At 41.4% G+C, this 23,812-nt stretch overlaps 1 protein-coding gene across 1 annotated transcript in view; it reads right to left on the bottom strand.

The window, feature by feature from the left end:
- The window catches only part of LOC106737487 (collagen alpha-1(XXV) chain), a 255,493-nt gene that overhangs the window by 145,010 nt on the left and 86,671 nt on the right, over positions 1–23,812 (bottom strand). The window contains exons 4-8 of the mRNA XM_059722126.1: positions 20,438–20,464; positions 20,247–20,273; positions 5,057–5,116; positions 4,080–4,151; positions 3,036–3,143 (exon numbers count right to left, since the gene is read on the bottom strand). Of these exons, the coding sequence (XP_059578109.1) occupies positions 3,036–3,143; positions 4,080–4,151; positions 5,057–5,116; positions 20,247–20,273; positions 20,438–20,464 (294 nt within the window). The remainder of the gene's footprint in view (positions 1–3,035; positions 3,144–4,079; positions 4,152–5,056; positions 5,117–20,246; positions 20,274–20,437; positions 20,465–23,812) is intronic.

The raw sequence follows: 23,812 nt of genomic DNA, 5'->3' as shown, positions 1-23,812 counted from the left end.
TACATTGAAAAGTACTGGTGGTAGCACTGATGCTTGGGCGTCATTATATTGTTCCCTCACCCATAAACATCACATCCAGAAGGTCAGCAGTAAAGTTTCTGCATGGGTAGCTGCCTTAAGATGTTTAGACAGCACAACACAGGGTGCCAACTTCAAAGTGCCCAGAACCACTGCACTTGCAATGGTATATGCCCCATGAGAATACTGTGTTCCTGTATGGTCCACAAGTTGTCACATGAAAAAGCTTGACACTGTACTTAACAGTGCAGTGAGACTCGTAACAGGTTGCACAACTTATACACACACAGATGTCCTCCCTGTACTGTCGGGCATTAGACCAAGTGATATGAGAAGACAGATCCTAACATCATTACTGGCAACAGAGGCAAGAGACGACAACAATCACCTGCTCAATCAATTATTAACTGAAGACCTGACCAGATAGAGGCTTAAGAGGCTCAAAGTCATAAACTGTTTGTACATGAAGCCCACAAACTCCTGAAAGAGACTGGGGATGCTGAACCAAACCTATGGAGGGCAACAGAGTGGGCCAACTGCTGGGAAAGGTCAGATCTATTCCTACAGCATTTTATAGCAACACCAAACAAGGCCCCCATTGGGCACGACCTTGACAGAGAAGAATGGGTCAAGCTGAACAGACTGAGATCTGGATAGAGATGCTTCAAAACAGCACCTCAGAAGCTGAACACCTTGGACTGACCCCTGTGTGAACACAGTGCTCAACAAACAGCACAGCACTTAATCTAAAGTTGCAATATCTCTACCAATGCCCAGACAGGGTTGCCAGAATCTGCATATTGAGCTACAATCCCAGACAGTGGCTCATAGATTTGGAAGTTGATCTGTGATGCCATATGAAAGAGGAAGAGAGCCAGGTAGATACTTTTGTCTTTGGGCCTTGTACCCACTTTATAATATTTTTCTGTCGAACTAAATATCAGTCAATCAGCTACAGAAGTAAAAGCTGTGGTGTCAGGATGCCAGGAATCTGGAAATGTCACTACCAGGAGCCTGAAGGCAGAGGTTATGTCTGCTCTGGGAGACGAGCAGCCCCAGACAGATGCAAAACATCTACAGCAGCATTATGCAGTAATTAGTGAGGGAGCATTATAAAACTCTAAACTGCTGTAATTTCTGCAGCTGCATTACTTGGGAGACCCATAGTAGGTCATTATCCGGGAGTATCAGTCCCATCTGCACTTATTTTGTAGGGAAGTAGGGATGCTTAACATCTGACAGGAGGCACTTGGGACCAGGTTTACAAAGGTATTTAGGTATTTAAAAATACAGATAGCCACCAAGTTGGAACTTCTTGAAACTGCTGCAGACAGGAAGCAGTTATAATCCTCATCTGACCTACGCTACTGTAACACAGAAGGTAGGGCAGAGTGACTTACTAAGTAGGCTACAGGGGGTGAATGGGGTGGGGTGGGGTAAGAGGTGCTTTAATTAGAGCGGCTCTGAGAGCTGCTGTAATTAAAGCACTGCAATGTCTCGTGTATCAGCTTCCCCATTGTTCAAAACAGCAGCAGGAGTACTTTGTCTAAAGCTCATTCAACAAGCTTTAGTTCAAACTCCCCTGCCGCCGTTTTGAAGCGTGGGGACGCTGATGGATGAGATGCAGAGGATGGCTGGAGCACAGTAATTACCACACTCCAGCAGACTTGACTAATTGAGTCTACTCTGATGGTCTGTAATTACAGTGTGTAGGGGCAGCCTCCATGCTCATGTACAGGCACCCCAAGATGTCACCCTGCCCTGCCTTTTGCCTAGCTTCAGGCTAGCAAGTCTAACTACCTCTCCCTACTGTAATACAGTATCTTAGTACGTCTGAAGGCAATGAAGTTGTACCAGTGTGAAATTTCAAAGGATATTCAAATGGGGTCCAAAGTTTTTTTTTTTTAGCAGCACAGGAGTTATGCAGCACTGGCAAGGAGAAGTAGGTAGTCAATCCAAAGTATCAAAAAGGGATGGCAGTAGAATAACAACCATATTCTAATCAAAGGTTTTTCAAGGCAGCTTTCATAAGGCATTTGTATGTCAAGTCTTGTTGCATTTTCCTGGACAGTTTAAACAGAGTTGAAATGTCATCATTATGTTATGTTCTACATATTTGTTTAGTTAATATATGTTTAGATAAGGCACTCAAAATAGGATTAGAACAGGAGCTTGGATGTATTTCCTTTTTTGGTTTTACCAAAAAGGACCCTGTAGGGAAGGTATGCTTTCCTGTTCTGGCCCCACATGTGGAAGCATGATTTTTTCTTTGCAATATTGTTTCTATTTCCTGTAAGACTAAGAAAAGATGCAGGGCGGGGAGTTCTCTCTTTTCAAAACAATAAAGAGTTTAGTAGTTCACAAAAGTTTAATCTCAAGGCATTTCCAAGTGTTGTTAAATATACAGTCCTACAACTTCTGCATTTATGTTTTGGTTTAAAAAAAAAAGTTTTAACACTCAGACTTCCAGCTAAGGGCCCAGATCTGCCTCCTGAACCAATGATGAATACTAGTTTATTCTATTACTAGCCCCACTGAAACATATGGACTATCTGAAGAATATGGTACTGCTCCAGCCTGAGCAAGGGTGGCAGAATATGACTTTAAGGAAAGAGTAACTGAAGCATAGCATCATACTTCACACAGAGCTTAATAATCCATTTTCTCCAATTTCATGAGTTCTGAATATTAATCTTCATTAGCGGATTAAAAGTCAAACTAGCACATGTAATGATCTAGTTTCAAGCTTAGTTTTAAGTGAAGAGCTGAATGGAAACATTTTTGTCTTGCTTACAAAGGGGGCTGTCCTGCATTGCAATGTTTAAAATAAGAAGAAACAATCTAGAAATCTCTGAATCTGAAGGAGCCAGCTGACGTGCGTACTACTATTCCTGGCCCTGCTACTTACTTTTTATTGTAAATGTCACATAATTTTTGTTTCTCCATTAATATTTTCCACTTCACAGGAGCACTTGAGCGGTACTCAGACACCACAGACAGACTCAAAGCTAACTCACCGGTACTCCAGGCATCCCTCGGGGGCCATCTTTCCCAGTATCTCCTGGAGGACCTCGGGGTCCTGGTGGCCCTGGAGGACCAGGGGGTCCAGCCTGTCCTTGGTCCCCCTGAACAGAAGTCAACAAAATCATCATTAGAAGTTTGTCTTCAACTGTACCATCTCCAACACCAAGACACTGATTTACCCAGAACTAGTTCATGATGGGCTGAAACAGCTGTTGCTGTGCTGGATGCTCATTTCGAGCATGGATAACGGCTTCTTCATTGCTTATAACACAGACTGAACTTTGCCTCTGAAGACTAGGGTGCCGCACATCTGCAGTGGAACAAACCATGCAGTGTGAGGCTCAAGTTCTGAACTACTTGTCCAATGAAGGACATACACTGATGTAGTGGGTTGCCATACAAAACTCTACTCACCCAAAGCATGTGACCATTGTCCAAAGCATGTCATCGTTTTGAATGAGCAGTTAAAGCATTCACTTTGCCTTTGTTACCATCATGACAAAGGTTGAAGAAGTAAGTGTGTGCGAGAGAGCTGTTAAAATGGCATGGCAGTTTTGTAAGGATCAACAATGAAGCACTAACAGTTCTAAAATGAGGATGCAACAAAATTGCCTTGCTGAAAAGCTGTTCATCTATTTCATCTGTTTTTGGCAGATGTTTTAAAGTGATAATTAAGTGGGTATCTTAATGGTTTAGACAAGTTCATTTTGTAATAATCTAATTTACAAAGAAGACTGTGGAAGGACATTATCTTCCATCCAAAAATAGTAATATGTATGCTTATGTTTCCAGCATAAGACTACTGCAAACCACTGAAAACAAGCCTCACTAGCTGAATTTTAAATCTGAACTTTTTAGCAAAGCACCATATAATTTCCACTTGGTTTACACACAAATCTATTTCACTAAAAAATCTGTGGATCTGAGATATTTTCTAGTGATTAACGTGAAATAAGAAGGCATCTGACAAAAAGTACAGTACAGAGTAAAAAATTAAATGTAAAGAAGAACCAGACTCCAGCAAGATTAAGCACTACCTTAATGAGGCGGCGTTTAATGAGCTGCTGATCAGCAGAGAGAAACCCATGATTGATTTTAGGAAACACCATCTGATCAGGCAGGTGAGGTCAAAGGTTGAAGTTCAGAGATGAGAGAGTTGAAGAATAGACATCACAAGGCCCCAAGAAAGAAATAAAGATATATACATTAGATTTATAGCAGCTAATATAAAATAAACTGGTGCTTATGTCTAAGAAAAATCTGTGCCTTTTCTTTTAAAGAAGTTAACAGCTAAAATCACTAGATATCTTTATATAAATATCTTTATTAGTAATGTGCTAATTGTAGGCAATATATAGCAGGTTTTCTTCACATCAATTCTTGTAGTAGTTTCTGTGCTTTTTCTTTATATAAACCCAGGGAACTAAAACGAGTACATTTCTTATGTGCTGATCTTTCAGCAAAGATTCTACAGACAAAGCACCAGTTCATCTTTCAGTCAGATTTTCCAAACAGCATATTTGTGCCATGAAGAACGATGCCATTCTAATGAAGACTGAAGTCCATACTTAGATTGCTTATATCCTTCATGCTTAATTTACAGTTTTGTCAAAGTGTTCTTTCAAGTATTCAAGTGAAACCCCTGATGCATGATACATAAACAGATAATTGAATCTGCATATGCTCATTAGGTGCCTGATATATAAAAGTTTGACATTTTCCATGCTCTTTTATGGCTTATTTAACCAGAAACATAATAAAGGTTCATCAAAATGTCCATCAAAAGCAGGTGTGATGTAGATAATATGCGGAGGGCTGGATCCTAATTTCAATCACACTGCATATCATGAGTAATTTGACTGAAATCAGTGGAGTTGTACTTGTGTAAAATCAGAGAGCACCGAACTGGACCCACTGCAGGGACTGCTTGGTATTCCATGGCAAAATTAACCTTCACGTGCACTCAGATGCTGATGCAGAGAGATCTGACTGAGCAAGTACATCAGCCACAAACCTTGACGGTGAGGATCTGATTACTGTGCAGAGCAGCGACTGTGGGGAAGCCTGGCAGACCCTAGGGACACAGCATAACATGGTACCAAAACGACACAACATAGAACGTCACATAGACAATCTGCTAATGGACAAACAGAACAAACACTGTGTTTAGTATGTCTCTCTGTCTATTACCGGACCAACAGCTTTGTCTGTCATATAGGGAACAGAACAAGGTGGGCAGAATACCAGAGATTTAGTTGATTATTTTGCAAATTGCAAGATTAATAAAGGGGTTTTACAGAGAAAAAAACATGGGATATTAAATGCTATTATGGGTAATTATGAACATTTGACAGCTGCTATGCTATAAATTGACTTCAGAAGTAAGCCTTTTCAAATAAAACATGCCAAGATACTTCTAGAGAGCTGTGTACAGAGCTCTGTCTGTGGATCACTGCAGAGCCTGCAACCACTTTCTATTATTGCTGTTACTTTCCCACCAATATTCTGCTTAACATATGACATCCAGCACATGAACTGGTAATACATACACAATAATACACATTGAACAGAGGTCTACTGCTTGATCTGGAGGCCCCCAGAATGGTTGATATCAACATTCTTGACATACATACAGCACTATCTCTATATTTGGGGCAAAATTCTCCTCTCAGATTCCTATGGTAGATTTGACTCTTATATTAAACTCTCCTTACATGTGTTGCTCCCATAGTACTGATGAAGGGAGAGAAGAATATTGGAATCATAACCTGCCGTGAGAGATGTGACAGGTGAATTTTGCTCTCAATTTACACCTTTCCAGTATTGCATTGGAGGGTTGAAGTTAGACCTTTTGGCAAAGGGGGAGAAAGGGCCTTTCTCTTTTCTACAGAGATTTTTTTTAAAGGAAAAACGTCTTCTAGTCTTTAGATAGTCTTTAAACTATTTAAAGCATCTGAGGACAATAGCCTGACAGATGCTTTAAGCCTCAGCAGGCTCTTTTCCTGTTAAAAACGGTAGTTCTATTTCTCCCTCTTTTGATCACAGTGATTTATGGTTTTTATTTACAAATAAAGGTATATCAATTGTTTGACACCTATTTCTTCATTGGTGCATTTGAATTGCACCTTACCCTCCTCCCAACCTAGTTTCATACTGTCATTACTTTATTGACTTCCATGGTGTTATGACACCAGTGAAAAGAGAAGAGGCTCAGGCCCTCACAGTATACAGCAAGAAAGCAAATGTTATTGGCCTTGCAACATTTTTCTGACTAAATTGAGAGAATAATTGTATATTGTTTACTTAATTGTATCTTTCTCTTTTTCTTACAAACTAAAAACACCAAACATTTACAAACATAGTGCTAACAAATACATGAATGATGCATAATTTGGAGAACATATGCACTAAATTTGCATTTGTCTTATTGCACCACATGAGGTTAAAAAGTTATTAGATAGTAAATACCAGCATCTTTACATCTGTGATTCATTAGTCCTGCACTGCACATGGTCTATTCCCTTCCTTGCTAATACGCATGTGACAAAACAGATACAAATAAAGAGCCTAAAAACAAACAAACACCTGTAACACCTGAATAGTAGTGATAAACCTGATATCTCCTTTGATAAAAATAGGATTAACTTGAAACTCTTCTAACTACTTCATTTTTATTTGCTGGCTTTCAGATCACAACATAGCAAGGCCAGCATTTTTATAGCTCTGAATACAAGAGGCTGAACATTTGGCATTTTTTTCATATTGATGACAAGTTATGAATTTACTTTATCCTGCTTATTCCGTCTTTTCTATCCTAAATATGAAACAGACCTGAAATAGGAAAAAGGAGTTTTTACTTTTCAGAAGCCATGAAAGGCTACGGCTTGTGAAAAATGTTGTTCAAAATCCCTTGCTTCCCCAAAACATTCAGATGGAGGACTGCACATTTACCCGCTGCCATCCCCAAGCTTCAGAGACTATACAGGGTCTTCATAAAGTCCTTGTGAACAACCTAAATTACTAAAGTTTAAAAGTGCACAAGGACTTTACAAAGACCCTGTATTGACAAGGCAGAAAGCTGTCATTCAGGCTTCAGCTCTTTGCCTCTACAACAGATACACCTGGGTTAGAGATTAACCCTTTTAATATTAGTTTAGCAACAGATTCCAGCTTGCTCTTACACAGCTGTGGGGAAGTGAAAAAGGCAGAGGAAGGCTTCTCCTTCCCTCCTATAGAGTACAAAGAGTTCTAAAGAGGCAGGTTTACCCCCTCATATGTAGCATCCTGGGGAGCTGCCCTCAAAGGACATAAGGAGAACCCTGCAAAGGGAACTATGCTCTGCCCACCAGAGAGCAGGCATTTCCTGCTGTCTAGAAAACAGGCTGCTGGTGCACAAGTATCTGAATGGACATAAGATATCTCTTCTTCCCACAAGGAGCTACCCAATCTGTCACTGCTCAAATATCTCCCAGGTGGGTTTGATTTGGGTTTGTTTTTTTTCTAACAATTCTCAGTGATGGATTCAAAGTTGCTTGGTAGTGGATCGCTTCATTCATTTTGCACAACCAATAAAGAATGCATATTGGCTAGGGACAGAAATTACACAGAAACTGGTATAGGTGATTGGAAATCAGTTCACATATGTAACACAACAGAAGTTCAGTGCATATAAATTGCTTTCAAAATGGCCAAAACCAATTTAAGACAAACGTGGATGCATGTAGTATCAGACTTAACTGATTTAGGTTAAATTGTTTATTGAACTTCTGTCGTAGATCCCCTCCAGATTCAAGTTATTTCCCAATCCTCCAGCATCCCAGGATCCTTTGCACCTCCCTTGTAAACCCCTCTCACAGGTTGGGTGGGCTAGCTTTGGCCCAAGCTGTCTGCTCCAGCCCAGCAGAGAGGTTGTGCTCTAGTGAGCCTGCCACCCCCACTTCTGGCCTGGACCACTGCAGCCATGTGGCTGCATTTCTGGAATAAAAAGTGAATGTCTGCTCCCTTGCCTATCAGTTCAATCTACACAGTCTCAACGAAACTAAGTCGGCAGGCCTGGACGAGCTCCATCCGAGGGTACTAAAGGCACTGGCTGATGTCATTGCGCAGTCACTGGCGGGAGTATGTGAATACTCGTGGCGCACGGGCCAGGTCCTGGAGGACTGGAAAAGGGCCAATGTGGTCCCCATTTTCAAGAAGGGGAGGAAGGAAAACCCAGGCAACTATAGGCCAGTCAGTCTCACCTCCATCCTAGGCAAAGTCTTTGAAAAAATTATCAAGGCTCACATTTACGAGAGCCCGGTAGAAAAAATTATGCTGAGAAACCAGCACGGGTTCGTAGCAGGTAGATCATGCCCAACTAATCTAGTCTCTTTTTATGACCAGGTTACAAAACACCAGGACGCAGGAGTAGGGGTTGACTTACACTTTAGGAAGGCCTTCGATACGGTATCCCACACCATACTGGTGAACAAGTTAAGAGGCTGTGACTTGGATGACTACGCGGTATGGTGGGTGGCGAATTGGCTAGAGGGTCATACCCAGAGAGTCGTAGTGGATGGGTCGGAATCGACCTGGAAGGGTGTGGGCAGTGGGGTCCCGCAGGACTCGGTCCTTGGACCGATACTCTTCAATGTCTTCATCAGCGACTTGGACGAGGGAGTGAAGTGTACTCTGTCCAAGTTTGCGGATGACACAAAACTGTGGGGAGAAGTGGACACGCCTGAGGGCAAGGAACAACTACAAGCAGACCTGGACAGGTTGCACATATGGGTAGAAAACAACAGAATGCAATTCAACAAGGAGAAATGCAAAGTACTGCACCTAGGGAGGAAAAATGTCCAGCATACCTACTGCCTAGGAAACGACCTGCTTGGAGACACAGAAGCGGAAAGGGATCTTGGAGTCCTAGTGGACTCCAAGATGAACATGAGCTGTCAGTGTGATGAAGTCATCAGGAAAGCTAATGGCACTTTATCGTGCATCAGCAGATGCATGACAAACAGAACCAACACCCTCTATCGGGTGCTTTTCAGACCACAGTTGGAGTACTGCGTGCAATTCTGGGCACCGCACTTCAAGAGGGATGTGGATAACCTGGAGAGGTTCCAGAGAAGGGCCACTCGTATGGTTAAGGGCTTGCAGGCCAAGCCCTCTGAGGAGAGACTAGGGCACCTGGACCTCTTCAGCCTCCACAAAAGAAGGTTGAGAGGCAGCCTTGTGGCTGCCTATAAATTCATCATGGGGGCACAAAAGGGAATTGGTGAGGCTTTACTCACCAAGGCGCCCCTGAGGGTTACAAGAAATAATGGCCATAAGCTAGTAAAGAGCAGATTTAGACTGGACATTAGGAAGAACTTCTTCACAGTTCGAGTAGCCAAGGTCTGGAATGGGCTCCCAAGGGAGGTGGTGCTCTCCCCTACCCTGGGGGTCTTCAAGAGGAGGTTAGATAGGCATCTAGCTGGGGTCATCTAAACCCAGCACTCTTTCCTGCCTATGCAGGGGGTTGGACTCAATGATCTATTGAGGTCCCTTCTGACCCTAACATCTACATCTATGAAAAAAACCTGCAAATATTGTATCAATTCAGCCTCGGACTTTATGACTGTCTGTATTTAGCCATTATATTCACAGACTCTGAGTTGCCCTTCCAGTAGGTAAAGTGTCATTTAATCAACAGCTACACCAGACCACAACATTGCACTACTGAACACAACTTATTCTCACCCCTCTTAGTTAAGGTCCAATTTCCAGCTGAGCATGTTGCACCCTCTCCCCAAATAACTTAGCAAACAGTGAGATTTGGAGCATGCTCATAGCCATGGCATTGTAGAATGCTCTCTGTTCAGCAACTAAGAAACATGTATAAAGTCCATATGTTCCCAAAGGACAACTACTGAAGAAACTGAAGAATGGTAGAACTGTCTGATGCTTTCCTTCTGTTCGAAAATGCAGTAACTTTCCTGTTACATCCATCATACCGTAGTCTAACATCTTTAGCGGAGGAATTCCTACCAGCAGTCCCAGAAGTCTCAGAATACACTCTGTTCAGTGTGGCTGCCTACATAAGGTCAATATTACATTAAGATATTTGAAAAAGCACATTTTTATTTTACTACTGTACTGTAAGTACAGTAATATTGTACATTCAGTAATGCTAGCTCTGTATCGTGCTGCATATACTATATTTCAACTACTGAATTTGCTTATTGTGGTAAATGTGACAGTCTTCCATAGGATTTTCCTTCTGACCTGCCAATAAACTCGTGCTGCACAAGCTTACATGTTCCTATGAAGACATGGTAAATGAGACAGGAATTACCACCTGCTGTTCGCTTGCACTTCCTAAGGTTACAGCCAGCTGCTGCTCTTTCACATCAAATCACATAGGCTTCAGGCCAGAGTGATCCTGACACACTGTATGGCTGCCTAACCTCCCTATAACACCACCTCAGGTTCTAATTAATCCTTCAGACTGAGTGCCAGTCCTATAGCTAATTATTGTACCTGCCCTGGGGAATGCAGTGTCCTGTATCACTCTATGCAGTGCCATGGACTCTCAGCATGAACTCTTTTATATAATCTCTTTTATCACAACTGCTGCTTTCTCCATCAAGAGAGATCTGCTAACTGAAACAATAAGCAGTAACAAATGACAAGGACTGTGATTTTTTTTTTAACATATACAATCATTCAGTGTAGAGCTTCAGTGTGCATGTATGATATCTGCATTATGATTTTGGATCTAGTGAAAAAAGAGCTAATATTTAGCAAGAAGCACAAACAGTCTCTAGCTAGAGAAGGACCATTGTAAAGATATTTTAATCTGTGGTCATCACTATATTCCTGATCTATTTTGTATTTTAGTTTTAGGGGCATTTGCAATGATGTCAGCATCCTCTCCACAAATAACTCAATTGGAAGGATATCTTAAGAGGGATGTTTTAATGTAAACTGACATCCTCTATTTATCTACATAGTAAATACACTGCTGTCAGGCAAAATGTAAGTTCCAATGAACAATCTCAACCTGACCTACACACGCTATCCTTTCTTATGACAGTCCCTTGGAGCCATCCACCTCCCAGAGTAAAGAATCCCATTGACTTAAACAGAGGTTGGATTAGGCCCTTGATCTGGTTTCAGCTGAAACCCTTGGCAAATTGCAATTCAAAAGCTTCAGCTTGCAGAAATATTGTACAGCCCCCCCACAAAACATTCACATACAGCGCTGCATATTGGCCCTCTGGCACTTTTAAGATGTGAACTGAGTTCAAGCAGATCTTAATGCAGCCAATGTCTTTCCCCAGAACAGTCTGGTTACAATTGCAGTTGTGGGTCATTCTGCTTGTATTCACTTTGTCCCCATTGCAGTACCTGAGTAGCTCCATGGCACAAGCTATATTTAAATTATTTACTAGAGTTTTGATGTACTGTGCTGTGCCTCCTCAACTGTTTCCACATGGGTCAGTCAAAGCTCTGCCACCAAACTCAGCTGGGATTTTCAGGACAATGTAAACTGCCAATATGGCCAGAGGTGGACAGTGCCTCACATCATAAAGGACTATTTCCTATAATGTGATTAAATGAGAATCTAATTATTATTATTGATGACCAGATGAAATATACAAATTGAACTTCAATTGATCATGTTTGTTTGTTTCAAGTATGAAGCATTTGAAAATCAGGGGAACAATTTTACGAAGTGTCAACACTGTTGGGAGAAACACTGTCTGTTTTTTTTCTATAGTATCGGGCCCAGAGAAAAGTCTTCCTTCCCAGCACCCCATATATCACTAACCAAGGGCTCAGTACAGGCTCACTGGTGATGAGTGAAGCCACTGTTTCCAGCTATTACAGCACACTACCCTTTTTAACATGTGGGCAGGCATGCTGCGTATTTCCCTATACTGTTAAAACTACTTCTGCATTCCTTCATGGCACCCCAAGGCCATGACATAAAAGCCACTGCATGGCTTTGAGCACCTGCAAAACACTAGAAGGACACTTTGTAAATTTGGAGAAAAGAAATACCCAAACCCTATATGTTCTAATGGATTAAATACAGGGCTGGCAGCCAGGGGAACTTTGCTTCTATTCTCACCTTTCTTATTTGTTGCATGTGACAGTTATGGGGCTAGATTCTTTACTCTGCTATACAGGTGTTATGCTAATCGAAATTAACTGGAACAAAAAAGTAAAATTGATGTAGCACTGTGGATAATTAGTCCAATTTATGTATTAAGTAAATATGTTTGTTCCATTTGACAGACAGGAAACTATGACTTGGAAATTAAATTACTTGCCCAGGGGTAAATCAGAATTACAACCAGCATCAAAACCCATACTTTTAATGCTCCAGTCTTTGTGAATTTTACTAGCTTATAGACAGCCATTTGCACCACTAAGGAAGGTTTCAATTCCTCTTGAATTTAAATATGAGAAGACAACACAGACGTTTAAGAGCTTGTCTGCAAGGGCAGTTATACCAAGACAGCATAAAGTGTGAATCTAAAATGGACATAGTTATAATGGTATTACTTCTGCTCATGTGGATACTTTTTACTCTAAAAAAAGAATGGCTATTTCTGGCTCAACTTAAACTGCACCCAAAGCCACATAAACTAAAATAGAAAAAGGCTATATACAGATGCTACATTTGTAGCACTACAAAAGTCCAGCAGAGAGAACTTTGAGCCCCCCTTATGGCAGAAGCACTACAATGCTTCCTGGATGAAACAGGAACTTCTCTGTAGCACTGTTTTGTAGCACCACATGTAATATCTGTAAAGTGCAACATAAGGGGCCCCAGAGTTTCTTGTTCCCTCAGCATCCTACAATAATCCTCTCTGCCCCACATCAAGGGAGGATGTTGGGGACAGCAGGGTGGACTCTCCCCTCCAAGGATGGGGGGAGCAAGAGAGGACAGGGTGGACAGTTAATGAGTGCTGCCTGGGTGCTCAGCTGTCACTAGGGCTGGACGGTAGGGAGCAGAGCTGCAGCTCCCTAGAAATTGGGGTCAGCAATATGTTTAATGATGGGGAGGATGAATGGAGGTGGGGCAGGGGGTGCAGAGAAAGGTTTAGAAGGGACTTAACTTTGACCTGTGAATTTTGGAGTGGGTAGAGAAAACTAAATTGAAAATTAAGATCCTCCGTTAAAGCTATGAAACAAGAGGACACAAGTATGCAGTGCAGAGTCAGTGTGAGATGCGTGAGATATGCAGGGTTGGACCCAGCACCACAGGAGCTACACACAGCACAGAGAGCTGTTCTGGGGCACACACTGCATGAGGACCTGCTCCAGACTGGTCCTGCATTCTGGCTGCAGAGCCAATCTGAATCAAGCCCACAGACTATCTTGTCTTCAAGAGGAGGTTGGATATGCATCTAGCTGGGGTCATCTAGACCCAGCACTCTTTCCTGCTTATGCAGGGGGTCGGACTCGATGATCTATTGAGGTCCCTTCTGACCCTAACATCTATGAATCTATATGAATCTATGAATCTATGAACTATCCTTGTGCACCAGCGCCAGCATGCAGGGTGGTTCAGTACAGGTACCTCAGGAAGCACATGGCATATGTTAGCTCCCCTTGCTAGCCGCAGACCAAGGCTGTACACAGTCACAGGGCTGGTCTAGGGCATGCACTACATGAGGTGTCCAAGACTGACTGGCCTTCATGATGGATCTGGTGGATGGGGTGGCTGTACCCTTTAGCCAGCCCATAGGGACAGATTAGTTTTATACTCCTGATCTAGTTCATGAAATATTTAAACAGAAAAGTTCATGTTGCACTAATTTAAATATATTTTGTAGAGGTTTCATGACCATTTGGGCTAAGCACAAACAGTCAAAAAGCTGAATTGACTCCATCTTTGTAGATTAACCTAAACCCCACAGATTGTACTGCTAAGCAAGTGAGCAGACATTCACTTTTGATTCTGGAAATGCAGTCACATGCCTGCAGTTGTCCAGGCCCGAAGTTGGGGGGTGCTAGAGCATACCTCCCTGCTCGGCTGCAGCAGACTGCTTGGGCCAAAGCTAGCCTACCCACCCTCTGGGGGAGGTGCAAAGCATCCTGGGATGCTGGAAGACTGTGAGTTAACTTGAATCTGGACAGCAGTTCAATTAATCAATTTAACCTAAATCAGTTAAATGTGATATTACATCCATCCAGGTTTATCTTAAACTGGTTTTAGTTATTTTGAAAGCGGTTTATGTGCATTGAGCTTCTGTTATGTTACAGATTTGAATTGATTTCCGATCACCGATATCAGTTTGTGTGTAATTTCTGTCTCTGTCTCTAGCCCTAAAGAACTGGGCAGTGGACACTGCCTCAAGCAGGATACCATATTACACTATATATTGTGGTAATTTCTCTTTTGGTGACTGATCTTATTTTCAATTAAGTCAACACAATGACATCAAAAGGGAGAAAAAGTCAGTGTTTTAATAGAAATCCATTAGAAGATGGTTTAAAAGCAAGGTAAAGATGTTTAACACTAGTGGTTTATTCATCAGCATCTAATTACTGTTTTCTGATTCACTATCAAAAAGTAAACAGAAAAAGAATCTAATAAATTCAGCATAGGCTTGGTATTTAGTTTGGTAGGAGCAAAACAGGTCCCACAGTGTTTTTACTGTATATTCACAGGAAAAATATTTATGAAAGCTACTGCATGTATGAGAGCCAGTTTTACAAATGGAATATTAGGGGGTGTTTCAAAAAATTTAGTTCTAGTTTAATATGGAACACTATAAAAAGCTCTTTGCAAACAACATCCAAAATGCAACAGGCAAAAAGGTGCGTTGATTTTAATACATAAACTGTACAAATTTTAATTTTAATGAAGGTGTTGTCACTGTGCCAACTTCCGGTGATACTGTAAGAAAAGAAAACGGTTTTCCAGCACTCAAGTACAGCATCTGCAAAACATCTCTTGCACCATGACTCATTCTCTTTCCTGGGTCGTAATACAGCAGTAAATAGGCAACAAATTCATTAAAGACAAAGTGAGGAGAGGTAAGGGTTAAGCAAATAAGGACTTTACAATACTATCTGGGCCTAACTGTTTTAACAGAGCAAAGAATCTGTTTAATCATTCAAGTCAACAAAGGTTAAGATAATAAAATAAACTTCTGAATGCCTTTCTTTTCTGGAATTTAATCTCTCCTGCTGAAGACATTTTGGAGATGCTATCAGTTTTGTGCAGGCCCAGCTGTTAGAAAAATTGACTTAAACACACCACGAGGAAAAAATAATTTTATGAAAATAGCTAAGTATGGCTCCTGGGTGGCTTGTTATTGCACCTAGACCCCTAAACTAATTTAGAGCCAGCTGCTGGCTGATGATTTTGAGACCTGATAAACACTATATAGCTCATGTATCAGAACTAAAAGGGAGAAGCTGCTTACTTTAAGATTTTGTGCACTAGCTGTTTTGCTTCTGTACATTCACTTTTCAAGGTCTACTTTCATTAAGTAGGGTACAACCTCTGCTTGGATAATAAATCCTTCATAAGCAAAAGGTGGAAGGGTTTCTTATATTAAGAAATTTTCAAAGGTTTTCTAATCCAATAGCTTTAAAATGAAGTAGAACTGGGCAACTGGAACTGAGCAGTGGCTCAGCATTAGCATTTATTCTAATTGTCCAGAGGCTGAAGGACATCATTTTTAATTTTCATTATCAGCACTGGATACAGTCATGCAGACCTCTACAGACATGCCATAAGACAAATGTCTTCTACAAAAAAAGAAAAATTATTCAGACTTAATTCATTTTGTGCCTCTTATTACTTGTCATGGGAGGACTTCTCATTCAGCAAGAATCTTTGTGTGCCTATACACATGCTCTGACACATTCTAATTAGAACGTGTCAGAGCAGACTCATTTGTAATTAGAACGCTCCAGCGTGCCTCACCATCATGTGTCTTAAGTGTCCCGCATTTCAGAATGGCTGCAGAAGTGCTTTAACTAAAACTCATCTAATGAGATTTAATTAAAGTGCCCCATGGCCATTTTGAAATGCGGAACACTTAATACACATGACACTGTGGCATTTTAATTAAAGTGGCTGTCCAGGAGCTGCTCTAATTAACCCCCTTATCCCTCACCCTGGAACACATGTACAGACACCCTTTAATTCTATACCCAAACAGGCATAGAGTAGTATATAATTCCACAAAAACAAATTCTGAGCCTCCAAATGATATTAGCCAGATGCTCCGATAAATGCAGTCTCTATTTTATTGTAAATATACAGAACTGTATTTTCCAAAAAGTCTGGTATATTTAGCTCTTGCATGCTATTACCATGGCTTGCATGCAAAACTCTAAAATACTGATTTTTCTTCTTAGTTCTAGACCTATGAATGCAAGAAGCACCTTAAATGTTCAAGACTTAAAGAGATCAAAATACAAGGTGTGAGAGGACAGAAAGCAAGATATTCTGGTCTCAGATACAAGCAATGAATGAAGATGATGCTCAAAGTCCTCTTTTTCATTTCACTGGGTATTTTTGCCAGCTTATGAGTTCCATTTTGACCTGGCAAATCTCCACTTTTTCTTTTTGGTTTCTTTTACTAGTCAAAATATCTGGAGGAAGAATGTGGTTGTTACAAAGATTAAAAGCCCTTTTTTGAATTTTCAAAATCTCAAAACTGACTTAGAGCAATAAAACCTTTGCTAAAGCAAGTATGAGTTTCAAAGCAATTTATAAAAAATGTGAAAAACAGAAAACTGCAGACTCCTCAACTTCAAAAGATGAATTAGTTTGAAAATGTCTAGGACTTTCAGGAAAGCATTGCATTTATCTCAACACTTTTGGAATATTAAGATTAAGGCCATTCCAATATTCTTTTCTGGCAGCATACTTCTGTGAATAACAGAAAATAGTATAGTGGCACCAACTAAAATATCTATTTTACATAGCCAATGATAGAAAAAGCTTGGCAAAGGAAACCAAGCAAGAACAAATTAATTTAGCTTAATTTTAGTGAAAAATGGATTTACACTTATATAGCTTCCATTCATTACATGGTAAACCCCTTGTCATAGCAACCTGAGCATATATACCCTGAAGACAGTCATCAGAAAAGATAAATATGGTGAAAAAAAATAAAATGTTCCAAAGTATTGTAACACTTCGTATTCTTAAAATATATAAAGCTGGGGAGAGAGTAAATGGGAGGGGGGAAGCTACTGTAAAGTGAATCCAAATATATTTCAAAACAATGGTAATGAAAGGATAGGTTGGGGGCTGGACTCGATGATCTTCCGAAGTCCCTTCCAGCCTTAATGTCTATGAAAGTCTATGAAATAAACTTTGAAAATAACCCAAATTAAAGCTATAAATGTCTAAATGAAATGCTTGACTATAGTGTAAACTAATTAAATAACTAATTAAATATGATCAATACAGCAAAGATAAGATTTGACCCCTCAACCTCTCCATTCCTTACTTATTTGTTTTCTCCTGTCCTGAAGTTGAACCAATTTCACAGTTGTCTTCTACTGGATATCTAACTGTTTTCTCACTTAATATGTTTAAAACTGAATTTCTTGAATCCAATTCCTGTGTGCATTTCAGCCACTCAGCATCAGCCTGAATATGAAAAGTAGTTACCACCATAATTTACGCAGCTCTGTGAGGATTCTTTCTGCAGAGCAAGAATCTCCCGATGCTGTCACTACTGTATTAACTCCCATATCACCACCCCATTACATCCTAACATAAAGGGCAAGGTTGCGAAAGAGGTATCCTTTTTGTGCCCCAGAGATACCACAGGGTTTGGGCTGTTCCCTGCAAGCACTAAGCTAGTAAAGTAAGATACAGCAACCAACTTCAGGATGCTCTATTTTGTTCCTGAGACTAAAACCACATGCAGACATTCAGTTTCACCTGGGAGACTCATGGCTCAGTTATCAATGTGTACGGATGTTCGCGGGGGGTTCTCCCAAAGCCAAAATGGCCACTCTAGGAGAAAACTAACCCAGGAACAACCAGGGTTAAATCACTCTTGGGAGAGTTTCTCTTGAAAGAGAGGATGTCCATACAACTTATCCTTCTGAGAGAAGCTGCAGCACAGTCCTCCAGCATCCCAGGGTGTTTTCCTCTCACCCTCTTTTCCCCGCTTGGGAAACAGTGTGTCACTTTGGCTGGACTCTTCTTCTTCAGCCAAGCATGGAGCATAACACCCTACTCTGCACTGCCCTCCTTGTGATGCAGGAAGACATAGCCTGCAAGGCAGTCTGGGTCAGCCAATCAGGGCTGCCCTGTGCACTGCTGCCGTCTGTCACCAGGTAGACTGAAGGAGCCTGCAGAGCATGCTGATATGTGTGTACAGCCCTCCCCTGGCTGTGCAGCATCAGCAGTGCAAGCTCTCCAAGCTCTCTGTTTTTTAGGGACTCTGTTTAGGCATTTCCAGGCAAGTTTTTCTACTAGGAGAGCAAACCCTGGAGAATTCTTCCAGGTCACTTGAACATGTGTACGCAGCTTGAAGCAGCACTTTATAGCCACAGGACTGAATTGCTGCAGCAATGTTAAAACCCCCGCTCCTACTTCCTTTGCCTGAACTTATTCCAAAACAGTTGGGCCAGTCTGGAAAAATCCAAGTCCTTTATTCTTAAACCCTTTTCAGTTCTCTTATATTTTTTACTGCACTCTCTGTTTTGCTTCAGCCACTCTTCTCCCATTAAAATCTTTTCACTTCTTTGATACCATTTCCACTCTCCCAAAGCTCTCATCCACTCTGATCATATCCTGTCTTATCTTTTGCAGCCGCCTCCTCTCCAGGCCTCAAATACACCTACTGTTCTAACCATATTAACCCTTTCCCTCCACTGACTCTCCTTCTTTACAATATCAAATTCAACTGCTTGTTCTCACCTCTTTAAGGTCCTTCAAAATACTACTGTAACAGCAGCTTACTGAGATATTTCTTAACAATGTCAAGCCTTGACTGCCTGAACATCTACTTTCCCTACCAGCATTCCTTGCACATCCTTCTATGCCATGAACATAACAGCCTTTCTAAAATAGCTGATGAGACACAACCTTGCCCTCTTTCAAGTTTTTTGTCCAGGCTTACTTCTACCTCTGATGTCTACAGCAAAAAACAGCTAAAGTAGATAGCCACTGAGTATTTCTACAATTTATTGCATCTCCTTATAATTAAAAATCAGCTTTAAATTATTCACAACCATTAAACTGATTATAGACATCTGGTCTATTTAACATTGCCTTGTTTTAACTGTTGCACCTCACTCTTTCCCTCATTTTTTTCTTTTCTTTGTTAACTCCTCTTGCTGTATCTTGTCTCAGGTAGTTTTGGGTTCTTTAGAATGGCACCACTATATGCTTGGATATCACCCAGCACAATGTGGCCTCTAGACTCTACAACAACAATAATGGTAAGCAAATATGTTATGACTTCAAAGGATTTAATTTACTGTTAAATGAAAATATATTAACAAATCTGACAGGAAAATTCACGTGCTGTTTTAAATCTACTATTGAACAGATCCTCTGTATCATTGGAACAGTATATCCAAATATTTGTATAATGAAGCACAGATGTAAAGAGAACAAGTTGGCACTGCTAATGTAACAATATGTTCATCACTATATTCTTATAAGTAAAACAAATGTAATATTTATAAAGTCATGGTATGTTTCCATTACGAACTCTAAATGGTGTTCTGTGTTTGAAATAGGTTTATGAGGCTACAATTTATTAAGTTTATAGATGCCTTGACAAGAACTATGCATCATATTTTTATACATTATTTAATTTTGAATACATTTTATGTGAAAATCTAGGCTCTAACTGATCATGAACCCACCTTCCCTCTCTACTGCAGGAGCCCATGCAAGACCTTTAGATTGCTGTGGAAACTGGAAAGTTTGCATAGGGAAACCAGACAGCAGAGAAAAATCACTGTGAAATGCATTTCCATCCATAAGAGAAATTGCATATTTGAACGTTCCATAACGTAGGTAATAATGACTACTGTAACTTAAATGCTTCTCAGACATCATTTTGTCATATTTGGTATTGTTCTCCTGCAGACACTCACTACAACATGCAGGGTAAATGCAGCTAATAAGCAGAATTAGCTAAAACACTGTTTAATTTAGTTGTGCGCTAAAGACTAATTGCCTACTCAGCGAAGGGGAAGTGTAACATTTTTTTTAAGATGCTTACCCGAGGGCCCTGATCACCTTGATCTCCCTGCAAAGTGGAAAGATGAGATGATAGTTTTAACACAGCATCTGTGTGCTACCCAACTCTCTTACACAATTTCACATTATATTGTGAAAAAATAAACCACATCTTTTGTTAAAACCAGGAGGGGTTTCCATTATTTTGTATATGTTCGCAGTACATTTACTCACCTTCTCCCCTTTTGGACCAGGAGGACCCTGAGAAAAAGAAAAAAAATTAATCAGAAAATTATTGGCATCAAAGAAGTTCAACAATCAGTTTTAGAGATACAACAAGCAGGTATAAATGATCCCAAACTCTCTTCCTCACATCATGATTTCTCCCAGGCTTTTGGTCCCTAAACTGCAGGTATTTTGGGGCCAGGTTTAGCAAAGGTTTAGCAGCAGTTACCATGAGGTTACTTTTGCAAGTAGTTCCATGAGGCACAAGATATTCAACTGGGCTATTCATAGAAATATAAACTATGGATGAAATCCTAGCCCTACTGAAGTCAATGCAAAACGTCCCAGGGGGGATTCATGGAAAAGTGCCTGGCACTGCAATGCATATAGTTGTATTAGTGGTGAAATGCATGTCAGCGCAAAGAAAATTGCAGTGGTACACATTTGAATTAACACACCTCAGAGGTGCTTTAGTTCAAAAGCACACCACCACCATTTTCTGCATGCTGACACGCATTTCGCCACTTATACAACTGCATGCGGCACAGCATAGTGTATGTCAGTTCACGTGTAGAGCAGACTCGATTGATTGAGTCTGCTCCAAAGCAGCAGATCTCTGGTCAGATGGCTGTCAGGAGGTGCATCAGACAGAAAGGTATGTGTATAAATGTCCAAGTGATGTAAAAGAAGGCTGGATTTTATCCTGTATCTGGTAATGATTTTTGTTCTAGGTCAATACTATTTCTTAGCATGCACGCTTAATAAATTCAGAATTTTAGAAAATAATAGATGAAAAATAAGACCGCAATTGTGGAAGAGTACATTTTGATTTAGATCTCTGGCAACAGAGAATTCACATTCAGTCTTGTGGCATACTATCAAGATAGAGCTATTTATGTGATAGAGTTATTTACAAGAATTTAGCCTGATATGATTTTTCAGAATGAATACTTATTTTTAAAACACCTGAAAAACAAACTGTTTATGGTGGGAATGCAGGTTCTCTCCTTAGTCTCTTCTTACTGAACAAGTTCCCAGCTTGTTTGTTCTGCAGCACTTCAGAAACAATTTTCTAGACTACTACCTCTCAAGCTGTGCTTTGTGGATCAGTTTCTACCAGATTACATGGTGCTGACTCTGCTTCCAGCTTTTTCTATGGAGAGCCAAATGTTTCAGTGCAAATAAGTGTTTGGGCACCATTAAAAGCAGCTGGAAACAAAGAGGACTCACCCCCTTCCCCTGCTGCTAGATCTCATTGCCACATACAGAGAAAGAGAAGAAACAAGAGCCTATACCAGAGGCTGGTGTTACCAACAGCATAGTTAAAAATACCACAGAATGGTCCTAATGTCACTTTTCCATGTACACAAGGATATACTGCCTGATTGAAAGTGAGACTGGAGATGGTTTGCATGAATACAAATGGGAGGGGAGATGGTCTATGAGACACTGGCTATTAAGATGCAGTCTACAATGCAAAAACCTTTGAGAACTCCTGTTGTATCCAATTTCCTGCTTAGTTTTAAGAACTCCCCAGCATTCCAGGAGAGTGAGTCTGCTGGAAAGCCTATCAGGGAAAAATAGTACGTTTCCTTCCACAGCTGACCAGCACTGTTGGTTGGTTCAGGAAGCAGCAACATGGCCTAGGGCCATGTACGAATGTTCATTTTCTACTGGGAGAATCACTGCTCTCTTAGTAGAAGCCACAAGTGCGCAGATGTTCCAGCTTTTTCTTCTGGAGCAAAAATGGCTATTTTAGGAGAAAAATAACCCAGCTAAAACTAGGTAGAAACTTCCAGGAGTTTCTCTTGGGTGAATTAACATCTGTCCTATACACCTTCCTATGTCTTAACTCCTCCTAGGGACCAGGAGGAATGGAACCATGGGGAAGGCTCCCACACTTTCCAGAGACTGAGAACACCCCAGAATGGAGAAAGCACGGGGACTAGCTGCTCCTGCCCTTCCTGTAGACTGGGAGGGGAGGGGAGGGGAGAAGCAAACACCAGCTCCATACCTGTTTCTTACTCCAGAGTCCCTGAATTGAGAGGCAGGGAAGGGGCTGTGCCTCACTGCTCCCTCCTTTCAGCTCCCAGAAACTGGGAGCCCAATGCAGGGAACAAGCATAGCCCCCTACCAGCTTCTCACTCTGGAGTTCCAGAAGTGAGCAGCAGCGGGAGGCTTTGCCACACTGCTCCATCTGCTCAGCTCCTGGGTGCCACAAGCCCTCTGCCTGCTTCTGACACTGGAATCCCCAGTGGGGAGAAGGCTTTTCCCTGCTGCTCCAATCCTCATGGGAATGGGAAGGCTAGGGCACTTCCACCTTCCCCAGATCAAGATCTTACCAATCTGGGGAAGGCACAAGGAGCAGGGGAGAGGAGGCAGTAGCAGACTGAAGGAGCAGACAAAAAGGCTATCCCCTGCTGTAATCCCCCAGGCACAACAGATGTTCACTGTTGGATCACGGGGTTTGGTGGATGCAACTGCAATTTGAAACAGCTGCATGTCTGCAGCCACTTTCCTCTAGCCCTGCTCCTCCCCCATCTCCAGTGGTGACATGTAGGGGGTGCACGGGCACCTCCTGAGAGCGCTGATGCACCTCCTGACAGCCATCATTTCCCGCTTAGGCAATGAGCGGGGGGGCAGGCAGGAGTGCTGGTGCCCCATCTGAGAGCAATGGCTGGGGAGTGAGGGCGCCAGAAGAAGCACCTTGGCACTTGCAGGTCGGCAAAATCAGCTGCGGGGGGACCCTCCCACACCTGTCGGTGCGATTGGCTCCCAATGTAGGTACACATGCAGATGCGTGCCTTAATGCACCTGCATTTTCTGCACAGAAAATTCAAGCACATTAATTGCATGTGTAGACACACCCACAGTATATTATACTATCTGTGCCAGTGAGGCTCCCTGAAAACCAAAGGTCTTCTTCTCAAGAAAGGGCAGAGGATTTCCCTGTCACAGCCCTATCTTGCAATTCCCTTTGGAGGAGGTAGAATACTTCTGGTTTAGTCAGTGTTCCATAGAAAGTCTACTGGCAACATGAATGTGCTGAATCAAGGATGCCAGAGTACCAGCATTTTTCAGCCACTGCCAGCGGCAAGCAGTTAACTCACTCTGACATACCTAAAGTTACAAGTCCTTTACACTACTGGAATCTTGTCCCTAGTAGACCTTCTGCTAGAGCATTCTGGTAGCATGAATGAGTGATGCCCATGGTTCTTAATAGAGCTGACTGAACTACTTGTTATGAATAACTTATTCAATTAATTGTTCCCACTTTTCTCTTTGCAGATGATCTATAAACAGGTCATGATATTTGTGCATTAGTTCATTTTTCACAGATGCCTGTGTAAGGCTGAACTAATAGCTATGAGTGACTGCATTTGC

Source organism: Alligator mississippiensis, chromosome 2 (assembly GCF_030867095.1).
Source record: "Alligator mississippiensis isolate rAllMis1 chromosome 2, rAllMis1, whole genome shotgun sequence".
Taxonomy (NCBI): domain Eukaryota; kingdom Metazoa; phylum Chordata; order Crocodylia; family Alligatoridae; genus Alligator; species Alligator mississippiensis.
This window is presented reverse-complemented; position numbering and strand designations above follow the sequence as displayed.